Consider the following 12,438-nt stretch of genomic DNA (forward strand, 5'->3'; position numbering starts at 1 on the left):
GACGGCCTCGAGTCCCGGCGCCGTTACCGGCTTGTCCTCCGCTTTGCTCCGGTCCGTCCCGAGCTCGCCGGTGCCGGCTGAGGGCTGGTGCTGAACTTGGACCGGGAGCGGGGCTCTGCTGTCGGTTCGGATCCTCTCCGTCCTGTTCGCCTCTGTCAGCGTCGGTTGTGGGGCACAACAGCGGGCAGTGAGTGCCCGGCTGGGCAGCGTGACCCCGCTGACACAGCTGTACCGGGGTGGTACCGTGCATCGACCCGCTTTCCTGGTTCCAGCACGGTGCTGGAGGTGAATGCAGCCGCTGGAGCTGCCCGTCCTGCAGAGGGTCCCGCAGAGGATCTCACTGCTCGTGGTGCATCGAGCTGTGCAAACCGCTCCGCTAAGTTGAGAAGGACTGAGAGCCACGGCCAGTTCATGGGTTGGGTGTGGAGTTTCCAGCTCCAACCCCTCCCTGTTCAGATGACTGTGCTGGCAGCGTGTACGGGCACTCGTTGGCATCCAGGCAGCTTGGTGGCCGTAGCCATGTGGGGAAACCACAGAGTGCCCGGGTTAGTTGAGACCCCTGGGCTCCAGTCATCCTTCCCAGCCCTTCTCAGCCCTGCTGTGCTCAGCAGAGGCTGCTGCCTGCCAGCACCGCTTCTGCAGCACTGCTGGAGTTTCCATCTTCTCCTCCGCACGATCACGTTTGTCTCCATCACACACTGCCAGCATGGGCAGGGAGCAGCACTCCCCGGACAGCACTGCGCTGAGGTGCCCCAGAAGACAGAGGGGCTCTTATGAGATGCCCAGGGGTGCTGCAGCCCTCAGAATCACGGGCAGCATTGCCCCACAGCGTGGGATTTTCTCTCCCTGCTTCACAAGGTCCCATTCAAACACTGAGAAGCCCCAGGTGTGAGCGCTCTGTGCTACCTCTGGCTTGAGCCCATGTCCTGCAGACTGCTGCAGGTAAGAGCATGGCAAGTGATACAGCCAAGGTGCCAGGGAAACCCAGAGGATGGGGTGACTGGAGAGCCCCCACACATCGTGGGGCACGTCCCACTTCTGTCTGCTGCTTTGAGTATGTGGGTACGTGCATGGGGATGGAGCAGAAGCTGGGAGCTGCAGGGTCTGGGGAAGATGCTCCTGTGTCAGTGGGACCCAGCCCTGTGGAAGTGTGAAAGCAGCTCCTGCTTGCACGTGTCACAGCTGTCCTCTTGCTCAGCCTCCCTGCGGTTCCCTGTGAGCACTGGAGTGCCAGGTCCTGAGCCAACCCCTGCTGCATAGCTGTGTGCTCCCAGATGTGTTCACAGCACAGCCTGGAGCCCTCCTGCCTATTGTTGCTGGGGCACCATGCGGCTGCCATGCAATGAGGGAATATTGGAGCCACAGTGCTGGGGTGAAGGCAGGAGGTTCCAGTGCATGGCATCCAAGGGAGGCTTCACATTTTCATATTTTGTTGGTTTTTCTTAAAAGCATACGAGCAGCCAGCTCACTTTCTGTTGGCAATGATTCTGCAACTGAAGTGGCCAAAGATCCCTGCTGGGATGCTATCAGACTTCATACTATCTCCTGGGCTCTGGAGGCACCAGGAGGCTGCTGGGTTTCACTGGGGACCATGGGACCAGGCAGGGTCTGGCTTTGCTACCACGCTCCCACTTTCCTGGCGCAGCATGCATCGCGTGATGGGAATTTCCTGGGCTGTTTCAGTGCAGCTCCTGGCTCCGTGCCGGCTCTTCCCTGGAGGTCTCTCCCCGTGGGCGTCAGGCACCCATGAGCCATGGAAAAACCAAGGAGAGCTTTGGGAAGCTCTAGGCTTGCAGTGTGCATGTGGGCAGGTGCTGTTGGCATGAGCACACCCCAGCTCCTGCCTGCTGCTGACAGTGGGAGCGGACCCAGTAGTAGAGTGAGCCTGACCTGGGGCTGCATTCTACTCTGCCTCCTGCTCAGGCCATGCCTGGCCTCCAGCTTCCCCTACAGCAGCACCATTTGCAGTGTTCAGGTTGCTTCTCTCACAGTCCATAAGGAGTAAAAAAAAAAAAAAACCAGCAAACTTTATGCAGGGTCCACACGCTGGTGCTGGGATGCAGAGGATGTTGGTGCGGGTGCCCATAGCAGCAAACACGGCTCTGTGTGCCAGCACCCCACATCCAGCAGTGTTGGCATTGCTGCAGCTCCAGGTGCTGCAGGTGTGTGGCTGCTTCTGGGGAGCTGGGTGATGTAGGGGGAATTGGGATGGCAGGATATCGTGGAGGAAAATTGGGCTTCAAAGAACCGTTGGACAAATTCCTGGAGGGTGCAGGGCCACGCTGACATCGTGCTGCGCTCCGTGGTGCCCAGATGTGAGCTGCTGGATGCCCACAGCTCAGGGCCAGTGGGGTTTGCTCCATCCATGCCCACCCTGATGGGCTCGGGTCCTTGCAGGGAGATGCTACCAGCACACCAGCATTCCCTTGTGGAATTCCAAAGCGAAATAGGGCTGGGGGAGGTGGTGTGGGGGGTGCTGATGCCCCGTGGATGAGCCTTTGCTTTGGAGGAGAGCACTTCCAACCCCATGCTGGTGTCTGGCAGTGGGATCCAGCCCTTCCCCCAACCCTGAGCACATCTTTAGCCGTTTAACAGACCTCAAACGTAACTAATGAGAACATAAACCCAAATAAGCGTCAGAAGAGGCTGCTTTGCAGAGGCGGAAATTGCAAAGGAATCACTCACAAAAAAAAAAATAAAAAAAAATAGTATAAATGATTTGCTCATGAGGTTAAGGAACAAACAGGCTTTTGACTCAGTGGGATCAGATGCCGCTGGGCTGGCTGTGTCCCAAGGGCTGTGTCAAGTGCCCTGCTCACAAAGGCAGAGTGTGTGGGGCTGTGTGCTGCAGGGATGGTGCCTCCGTGGAGCTGATGGTGCTGGGCAGGGGGTCCTGAAAAGCTGCAAGGAGATGTTGTCTGCCTGCTGCCAGGCATCACGCACTGCTACCCCATCCTCTGCCCTCCTTGCAGGTGGGATCTGCTGGCTGCAGCAGGGGAAGGAGGCCAAGTGCACCATGATCCTGAAGACAGGCGTGACATGGGAAGAGTGCTGCGCCAACGGCAACGTGGACGTGGCCTGGTCTAATTACACCTACCCAGGCAATAAGATCAGCCTGCTGGGCTTCCTGGGGCTGGTGACCTGCCATCCATGCAAAGGTGAGTGTGGGGCTGTGGGATGGGGACGGGAGTGGGGCTGAGGTCCGTGCTGGGGGTGGCACTGAACCCACAGCTGCAGGCAGTGCAGCAGTTCCCGGTGCCTCTCTGCATCCCCAAATGTGTTCCGTGGGGCATGGCTTGTGGGGCAGCCCCTGCCCCCAGGTAGCTCTGCTGTAACAGAGTGGGGTTGTGTGCCGTGGTTGTGGCCATGAGTAGCAGGGCTGAGTTCAGCCAACAGATGATTGGGGCTGCCTGACCCCGCTGCCCTCTCCAGCTCTGATCAGAGGGAAACTTCTTTTATTTTTATATATATATATATTATTTTTTTTCACGGGAAGATGCATTTCTTCCCCATTTGCTCCCCCTTCCTCCTCCCTCCCATATGTGTGAGATGGCTTTATATAACAGACAGTTCCAAAAATGGAAACCCTCCAGCTGTGAGTTCCAGGCCCTCCAGATGTTTTGGCACATGCCACAGGCACGGATCCCCTCGCAGCACTTGCGTGGTCGTGTGAGAACCCACTGAGGACCTGCTGACCACAGGAATCAGGAGCAGGTCTTTGGAAGGTCACTGAGTTATTTGCTTAAAGAGGGGTGGGGAGAAAAGCTCTTAAGAAAACAACTCTTTCCAGTGCCTCCGAGGTCCCACTGCAGCCCCATGCAGCCCCAGTGCTTGAGGTTGGATTCTGTGCCCTGTGAGACACATAGCAGGTGCTCAGCAGGGATGGGGGTATGCAGAGCAGCCCACAGATGGGCGTTGTGGCTGCCCAGGACCTCAGCACAAAGTGGCCATGAGGAAAATGGGAAAGCTGTGCTGGTTGGTCTGGACCTGGGTGGGCTCCCCAGGCTGAGGGTTGGGTGCTGGGGGTGGTTGGTCCAGGAAAACCGCAGCTGGGTGCTGGAAGCTGCTCTGTGGCTCTGCTGGGAGGTGAAATTCATGGCTCTCCAACCCCCCTGGTGCCAGGGCTGGGGCCGTCACGGATGGATGCTCCTGCAACGGGTCAGATGGACCCCACTGCAGTGTGCACCAGCCATGCTGTGCCCCCCTCAGCGCCATTCAGGGCGGGCTCCAGCTATGGAAATCAGAGAGCAAAGCAGGAAACTGCCCGTCTCCCACCGGGGAATTTCTCCTGGGAACATGGGCCAAGCAGACAGGGGATTTCCCCTTTCCCCTCCTCCCCTCGCTGTCTCCCGAAGTGACCCGGTTGCTGCAGGGAAATCCCCCTTCTTTATCTCCCTGCTGACATCTTCTCAGCACACACCCTGTCTGCAGGAATCCCTCCTGCTCTGGGGTGAAGCTCGGGCTGGGGAGGGCTTCCTTCCCTCCTGCTGGGTGCGACGGAGCTGGGTCCTGGTCCCTTAACCCCAGGTGGCATCTGCGGCCATCTGGAAGCAGAGATGAGGGGCTCCCAACCCTGACCCCCCCCCCACAGGCTGTCATCTGCCTGTCCTTTGCCCTCAGGGATGCAGTGGCTGCAGGGTCCCTTTGAGCCCAGTGCTGTCCCTGCAGGGAGGCACCCAGGGGACAATGCTTCCATCTGTCTCTCTGGGAAGCGGATGGGATGGGGGGGATCTGCCGCTCTCTGCTGTGACCTGCTCTTGTGTTCAAGTCACGGAGGCCTGGAGCAAAACAGGGCTGGGTATTGTCTGATTAAAGCGGAGCTCTTGATTGCCCAGACAACTCGCAAAGCCCAGTTCCTTCTGGAGGATCTGGGGCCTTACAGAGATAGATTTTTTCCATTGCATAAGAAAAAGAAATGTTTCCTTCCAAAAAAATAAATCCGTAGAAATGAATTAGCTGGTGCTGATCTGAGGGCCAGCTCTCTGGCTGGGTTAAGTGTTGGATGATGGCTCTGCGCTGCAGCCAACGACCTGCTCCTCCACAGTGCTGAGCAGATCCAGATGCTGCTGCGAGCAGCGCTTCGTGCTGCTGGGGCCCAGGGGCAGCTCCAGGTAACGCTACATGGGTGCCGCTGTGAGTAATGCTCCTGTGCTCCCCTCTGTCCCCAGAGAGCTGTGAGGGGGTGGTGTGCGGCCCCGACAAGGTGTGCAAGATGAAGCACGGGAGGCCCCAGTGTGCCTGTGCCCCTGATTGCTCCAGTCTGCCCCGCAAGCTGCAGGTCTGCGGCTCTGATGGCTACACCTACCGCGATGAGTGCGACCTGCTGACAGCCAAGTGCAGAGACCACCCCGACCTGGAAGTGATGTACCAGGGCAAATGCAAAAGTAGGTTCTGTCGCGTCCCTGCTTTGCTCCCATCCCCTGCCCTGTGGCTCTCGCTGCTTCCAAGCTGCGTCTAGGAGGGAAAAAGGGACGAACAGCGATGAGCTCCCCAAATTACACAGCTTGGCAGCGATGATGAGAAGCTGCGCTGCTCTGTCATGTTGTGCCAGCACGTCAGGTCACCGTCCCCACCTCTCCTGCCCTGCACAGCCAGATCTCTCTGTTAGCCTAGCCACTGGGGAGCTGCTCCTGCCCTGTGCCGTGCAGACAGAGCCGCCTTTGCAGTTTGCTCCTCTCCCACGGGAACAGATCTGCAGGCTGGGTTTGCTCTGCACGGGGGCCAAATGCAGCCCCCACCTGCATCTCCCTGCCTGGGGTTAACTCACGGCTGAGCTCTCTGGCCCCGCATCGCCCTCACTGCAGGGTGGAGCAGCAGAGCTGGCACCGTGGCAGCTCAAACTGGGCGGCCAAGGAGCTGCCTGGGATGCTGGAGCAGCTCATCAGTACGATGGGGGATTCAGCTTCGCTGCAGCTGGGGAATAGCAGTCCGTAAAATGTCACTTCCAAACATCGAGCCCCTTTTTTGTTGTTTTGTTAAAGAGAGCAGTAATCCTCCTCTGCCCTGCCAAGAACTGTCAGAATTATTATGATTATTTTCGCCAGCCCTCCTCTCTGAAATGCTTTGCCTGTCAAGCTCTGGACTGCACAGTAAAATTTGGGGCAAGAAATGTGAGTTGCAAGCTGGGAGTTGCAGATGCCAAGTCTCCTTCCAATCCAGCAGGAAAATAGAGGGAGGAGAAGGGAAGGCTTCGAGCTGCGTTTACAGCATCCGGGGGTCTGCTGTGCCCCAGGACTGCTGGTGTGCAGAGCCCACAGGTCGGGGTGCATGAGCTCCCTGCTCTCCTATGGGGCTCAGAGCCCAACCCAGGTCCTGGTCTGCCCTGCTCCCTCTTTAAGGCATAGGGCCACTCATCCTGGCCAGGTGCTGGTAGCCAAGCCAGCTTGGGCACTGCAGTGAGGATGTCAGCTCTCCATGGCATGCGTGATTCCCTGCTTCCTCATTGCTTCTTGGGTGCAGTGACCGTGGGAGTGGGATGCTGAGCTTCACAACTCGCTCCGCCTGAGACGCTGAGCTGCAGACTCACGTGCTTCCCTTTAGAATCCTGTTCCAGCGTGGTGTGTCCCGGCACCCACACCTGCGTGGTGGACCAAACGGGCAGCGCTCACTGTGTGATGTGCCGGACCGCTCCATGTCCAGAACCCACCAGCTTGGACCACGCTCTCTGTGGCAACAACAACATCACCTACCCATCGGCGTGCCACCTGCGCAGGGCCACGTGCCACCTGGGGCGCTCCATCGGCGTGCGGCACTACGGGAGCTGCTCAGGTGAGCCGGACCAGGAGTGCGGCCATCGATGGGGCTTTGCAGATCCGTACCCTTTTTTACACCCATTCACTCCTTTTCTTCTTTTCTCCCCTCCCTTCTCCAGCCTCGGCCAGGTTCTCCCTGGAGACGGATAACGCGGAGGAGAACTACGTGTGAATCCTTCCTCCGCCGCGAGGCTGCGGCCGGCAGACAGGGGCATTATGTGTATACTGTACAAAGCATATACCTGATATTTATTAAGATTAAAAGGTCCTTATTTATATCTGTATGCTACGCAGATGCAGAGGGACGGCTCCTGGCCGTGCCTGCTCACATCCCCTGTGCTGCTCCGGGCATCAGGGGAGCGCCTGCACTGCCGCACCCCCCCATAACGTGTCCTTGGACGGCCGCCCCGGGCCTATTTATTTTTGGATTGAATTCTTGGTACTCTGCTGACGTTTCTGGCCAGGACCTCGGGGTCGAGTGGGAATCTGCTCTTTATCTTTCCCCGGAGGGGCTCAGCCCCAGCTGCCAGCAGCATGGAACGGAGCGCGGAGCTGCGCCACAATTGAGATGGATAGATCTCTATTTTTCTATGTCGTTTTTCTCCTGCGGTTTATAGCAACTGATTGCATTTAGGTTCTCCCCAGCCCACCAAGACCCAGCTTCCAGCTCTTCTGGAGGCAACGCTGGAGCCGCCCCGAGGTGCTCCTGTCCCCACTCCCAGCACTGCTGCTGCTTGTCCTCCTTTACCCATCCGTGACCAAACCCACATGGAAGGCAAAGGGCTGCAGGGCTGCTGGGACACCCAGCCCCGCATCCCCTCTCCCTCTCAATGCCCTCTGTATTTATTTTAACTTCCTCTCTCTCTTATTTTTGTGTGTGCGTTGTGATCTGTGTACATACCATCTCATCTCTGACACCTCGCCTTTATATAAATGCCGTATATATAATATATATAAATACCCTATTTTCTATTTTTGTATGATTGTGTTCTGATTGCTGAGGCAGGCGTTATAGGAACGTATACATTTCCTATTCCGTATCATTTAGGAGCATTTTATGACTGTGTTACAATTCGGATTATGATTAAAAGAAAATAAAAGCTGCTGTGGTTCTGCTTTTGTTGCACTGCTCTGTGGCCCAGGAGGCTGCTGCAGCCCTGCATTGGAGGAGCACTTTCCCCTCTGTTACCTGCAATGGAAGCTGGCTGGAGGGATCTGCAATAAATTGGGTTTATAACCTCAATTAGGGCAGCCTCAGCCTGGTAGGGTAGCAGGTGAAGCCTCAGCTCAGCTCCTGCTCTGTGGCTGCACCCGCCTGGGCCACCACCACATCTGTTTCAGCTTTATGTCGTGGTTTTTCCACCCCAGCCAAGTCTGTGAGCAGCAGCAGCGAAAAAGGAAAAGGGAGAGAGAGGCAAAAAAGAAAGAAAAAAAAAAAAGAGCAATGCAAATCAAATGTGTTCCTAATATCAGTGTGTGCCGTAAGGGTTTGGTATTTCACAAAACAATTCCTGCCATTAATTGAATCCTGATGTGCAAAGCGGAGGCGCGGGAGCTGGGCTGCAGCCTGCAGTGTGGCTTCGGTGGCTCCCAGGGCAGTGCTGCTGTGTCCCCAGTGTGTCCTTGTATGTGGGGATGAGGGATAGCACGGCTGCACTGCGCCCCTGCTTGTGGGATGGGTGTTGGGGAGCAGCCGTGGTGCTCAATGGGGCTCTGCAGCACTCGGTGCCGTGCAGCCCAGGTCTGCAGGAGCTGGGGTGGCTGCATCTCACAGCTCCAAAGTACTGAGCTCGTAGCTCTGGTGCTGACCCACGCCGTGCAGCAGGCATGGGCTGCAGCAATGACATCAGCAATACCAGTGAGCAAGAGATTTCAGCTTCCTGAACGGCTCTGTGAGTCAGTCGTCTCCTCCCCACAATGTTTGGGTGGTCTGGGGTGAGCTGGGACAAACACACCAGCATCGTGCACATCCTGGGGCTGGCAGCCCTGCTCTGGCATCATCCTCCCAAGGGACCCACAGGTATGTGAGGTTCCCTGGGTCTGGCAGCCTGGCAGCATCCATCCTCTGCTGAGCATCCGCGAAGCCGCTGCTGGGCTTCCTGCTGCGGAGACCATGAGGGCTGCAGGCTGCTCTCTGGGATCAGCTCAGCATGCTGGCCATGCCCTGCTATTTGTGCCCTCCGCCGCTGTCTGAGGGATGCCCTGTGCCACGCCACGCTTTGCAGAGTGCCAGCAATTGGCAGCTAAAACAAACAGCTGGGAGCAGGGAATGGCTGAGCTGTCCCCAAGGGTGGCTGCAGAGCTGAGAGAGAGCCCTGGGCTGTGTGTGTGTTGGCAGAGGTCACACTGCTGCTCACACACGTTCCTGGGTCCCTGGGGTCAGTGCTTGGCCCCATCCCCGGGGAGGTGTGCAAAGTCAGAGCCCTACAGCAGCATCCCAATCCCATCTGCCTATACTGGTGGGAGCAGGTATGCTGGGAGCTGATGGCTTTGGGATGTGGCTGTTCACATAACGTGGAGATCCCATGGTGTGATGGGGAAGGGGAGGCGTGGGATGGGATGGGGCAGGATAAGGAGTTTGCCCCAGTCAGAGGGCTGCTGAGATGCTCCATGGGTGGCAGTGCCTGTGTGCAGATCCTGGCTCACAGTAGTGCCTGGTCCTGAGCAGTGTCTGCTCCTGCTCTCCTCTCTGCATTTCCATTCATGGAACCCCATGAGGCAAGCTGGGCTGTGGGGTAGCACCAAGCCCACGATCCCAAGAGGGCACTGTCCATCCTCCCAGCACCAACAGCATGCAGCAGGGGCAGGACAGGAGAAGGGACAGCTGGAAAAGGCAGGAGGTGGGCAGCAGCTGCCTTGGGCAGGGCAGGATCAAGGGTGGCCCCAAACAGCACTTCTGGGATCAGCCACCCAAGGGTGGGATTATAGGGGGCAGGGAGCTGGGGTTGGGTTCTGCACGCTGTGAGTAGGTGAGGCTGTCCCTCAGTCTGTCCCTCAATCTGTCCCTGCAGGGTTCCTGCAGTCTGTGGCAGGATCAGGGTGAGCTTATGCTGGGGTGGAGAGGGGATGAGGGTCTGTGGGTTTTCTCCTACACCAGAGCTGGGCCGGGGCCCCATCAGAGGTGGAAGTGAGATGGGTAGAGAGAGAGCAAACAGACAGAGGTCTGGGAATGAGGTTTTATTTAGGAAGGAAAGTGGTGATGCAGCAAGGGGGGAAGTGAGGCACTGGGGTTCTCTGTGCAGCCGGGGGGATGCTGAGCTCCTCACTACCATCAGCCTCCTGCATCGCCTTGGAGCACATAGGGAAACTGAGGCAGGAGTGATGAGCCCTGGTGTCAGTTCCCATTGAACATCAAAGCCCTTGGAGCTGGAGAGGGACGTGGGAGGCCTGGCCTTCCCCACCCCGCTGCTCCTTGGTCCCCCCCTGCCTCCTCTGGGCCCGGTTTATGCTTCTTCTGCCCGTGGGGCTGGCGGTGGCTGAGCACAACGTGGTGCACCCAGTCGATGTAGTTGGAGATCCTGGTGTAAATGTCGGGGTACCGGCGGTCCCCACATCTCTCCCCAGAGAACGAGACGACACCATAAACCTTCCCCTTGAAGACCAGGGGTCCCCCAGAATCACCCTGTGATGGAGAGTGGATTAACAGCATCCTTACAGGCCAGGAAGGCTGGGAAGGTTGGGGTGGGTGCGTGGCACTCACCGCACAGACGCCCTGCAGCGTGGCATTGCGGCTGGCCCCGCACAGCATGTTGCCTGAGACACGGCCCTTCCATAGAGTCCGACACAGGCTCCTCTTGACGATGGTGGTGTTGGCTTCCATCAGCTGGATGGGCCGCTCACCGTAGTTGGAGATGTCCCCCCAACCCACCACGGAGCAGAGGGTGCCGGGTTTCAGGTCGATGCGTGGCCGGGGCAGGCGGATGCGCTTCACGAATGCGTTCAACGTGGCCGTGTGGTTCAGCTGGGCACGGAGTGGGGGGCACGGCTCCCTTCCTCTTCCACACAGACCCCAAGGAAGAGCCCCTCCCCGCTACTCCTGGGCCCCTAGCCCGGTTCCCACTGCCCCACTAAGCCCCCAGCGTGCTCCCATGTCCCGGCCTTTCCGAATGGAACCAGTGCGCACCGGAGGCCGGGGGTGCCCGGAGTGCGGGCATCATCCATCCCGGGTGCAGCGCTTCTCCGGAGTACACTGACACCTAGTGTCGGTCCCCAGCCCGGCCCGTGGCACCGGACGCGGGGCTCACCTTGAGCAGTCGGATGTCGTTGTCCACCGTCCGATGGTTGTAGAGGGGATGCGCGATGGATTCCTCGACACCGAACTCCTGCTGGGACTCCTCGGGCTGCTCCAGGCTGTGTGCTCCCAGCACCACCCGAACAGAGGGGTTGCGCCTACGGGGGAGCTGTGAGGAGGGATGGGAGACCTCGGAGAGGGAGAGGGGATGGGGAGCTTGGGGAGAGAGCTGAGCAACGGGGGTTTGCTCCAGGGTGAGGATATCCATGTGAATGGGACCCAGGGGAAACCGCTCACCTGGGAACGGGGCAGTGGGCGGCTGTCATCACCCACTTGGGCCACACCAGGAAGCCCCCACAGAAGTGCTGCCCGTCCATCTGGATGGAGGCGATGAAGGGTCGCGAGTGTGGCACCACCGCCTTTCCCCCGATGACCCAACTGCTGTGAGCACCTGGTGGGTGCAGGCGGTCACCAACCGGGGGAGGGGGCTTTGGCACCCAGCACTGCCCGTGAGCGCAAAGTCCCCAGCATTGCTCCCAACCCCCCCAGCTGCAGCTTTCCCGTCACCTGCTGGACTCAGCGCAGAGACCCCCAGGCTGAGGATGAGCAGAGCAGCGAGCATGCTGGTGCAGCGTGGGCCACCACCACCTCCTGTGAGGCCACCTGAGGCTGGGGGAGGGGGTTAAATAACCCTGCAGGGTGGTGCTGTGGGCACAGCCGCTGTACGGGCACCGGCGGGTACCCCTCTGCTTCCTCCTCTCAGTATTGCTGCCTTGTGCAATCATTTTGGATGGAGATATGCAATGCTAAGGGGTGATGGGGGGGTTGGTTTTGCTGTCACAGAGCTGTGGGGGCAGCTTGGCCTGTGGCACTGCCCAGCAGCTTTCCCTGGGGTGGAGGAGACGTTGCTTGCTAGGAAAGAAGGAAGAGAGAAAGCAGAGCAGCTTCCCAGCCAGTGCCTGGTTGCTCTTATGCCTCGAGCTAACTGGGATGAAATCCCCCATCACACAGAGAGTGCAAGTGAGAACAGAGCCTGCCGTGGCCCAGAGACACCTCCCAGGATGTCCCCAGGGCTGACGGCAGCCTGGTGCTGCGTGCTGTGCTGCCTTTCATCCCCACCAGCTGCTGCCCCTGCTCTGCATCCCCATGGGTACCAGCTTGAAGGGATGGGGGTCGGAGAGCCGGGGTGCCCCTGCTGCAGAGCTGGATTTAAGGAGCTCTCGTGCCACTGGTGGGCAGATTTCTTAATGCCACCGTGGTTTGTGACTTGTCCTGGGCTTCCTGTGTCAGTTTGCCAGAGTTTACCCAATGCAACCGTCATCGGGAAATGGAGGAGCCGACAGTGGGAGCAAATAACCCGGGCATCCCCCTGCTGGGGGGGAGGAGTGCCGTCGGCACCCTCACGGCTTCAGGGTGCGGATGTCGGGAGCAAAGCTTTCGGCACCCCTCCTGCCT

At 58.7% G+C, this 12,438-nt stretch overlaps 2 protein-coding genes across 2 annotated transcripts; one reads left to right on the plus strand and one right to left on the minus strand.

The window, feature by feature from the left end:
- The first annotated feature begins 2,785 nt into the window (after positions 1 to 2,785).
- On the plus strand, positions 2,786 to 7,857 carry FSTL3 (follistatin like 3). Its single transcript, XM_010724926.3, has 4 exons — positions 2,786 to 3,158; positions 5,169 to 5,384; positions 6,541 to 6,768; positions 6,872 to 7,857. Exons 1-4 carry the CDS (start codon positions 2,912 to 2,914, stop codon positions 6,922 to 6,924), a joined length of 744 nt encoding a protein of 247 aa, XP_010723228.1. The 5' UTR covers positions 2,786 to 2,911; the 3' UTR covers positions 6,925 to 7,857.
- Positions 7,858 to 9,920: 2,063 nt separating this feature from the next.
- On the minus strand, positions 9,921 to 12,403 carry PRSS57 (serine protease 57). Its single transcript, XM_003213251.4, has 5 exons — positions 11,551 to 12,403; positions 11,281 to 11,434; positions 10,997 to 11,141; positions 10,453 to 10,713; positions 9,921 to 10,374 (listed from the first exon to the last, which is right to left on the minus strand). Exons 1-5 carry the CDS (start codon positions 11,603 to 11,605, stop codon positions 10,087 to 10,089), a joined length of 903 nt encoding a protein of 300 aa, XP_003213299.1. The 5' UTR covers positions 11,606 to 12,403; the 3' UTR covers positions 9,921 to 10,086.
- Between the last annotated feature and the right edge of the window lie 35 nt (positions 12,404 to 12,438).

This window comes from Meleagris gallopavo, chromosome 30 (genome assembly GCF_000146605.3).
Source record: "Meleagris gallopavo isolate NT-WF06-2002-E0010 breed Aviagen turkey brand Nicholas breeding stock chromosome 30, Turkey_5.1, whole genome shotgun sequence".
Taxonomy (NCBI): Eukaryota; Metazoa; Chordata; class Aves; order Galliformes; family Phasianidae; genus Meleagris; species Meleagris gallopavo.

What these genes read in the sequence shown, in the direction of transcription:
- FSTL3 (XM_010724926.3), top strand. Translation starts at nt 2,912, where the DNA reads ATGTTGTCTGCCTGCTGCCAGGCATCACGCACTGCTACCCCATCCTCT. An exon ending in GACCTGCCATCCATGCAAAG is followed by an intron (nt 3,159 to 5,168) that starts GTGAGTGTGGGG and finishes CTCTGTCCCCAG; the next exon opens with AGAGCTGTGAGGGGGTGGTG. An exon ending in GCACTACGGGAGCTGCTCAG is followed by an intron (nt 6,769 to 6,871) that starts GTGAGCCGGACC and finishes TCCCTTCTCCAG; the next exon opens with CCTCGGCCAGGTTCTCCCTG.
- PRSS57 (XM_003213251.4), bottom strand. Translation starts at nt 11,605, where the DNA reads ATGCTCGCTGCTCTGCTCATCCTCAGCCTGGGGGTCTCTGCGCTGAGT. An exon ending in ACGACATCCGACTGCTCAAG is followed by an intron (nt 10,714 to 10,996) that starts GTGAGCCCCGCG and finishes CTCCGTGCCCAG; the next exon opens with CTGAACCACACGGCCACGTT. An exon ending in CGCTGCAGGGCGTCTGTGCG is followed by an intron (nt 10,375 to 10,452) that starts GTGAGTGCCACG and finishes TCTCCATCACAG; the next exon opens with GGTGATTCTGGGGGACCCCT.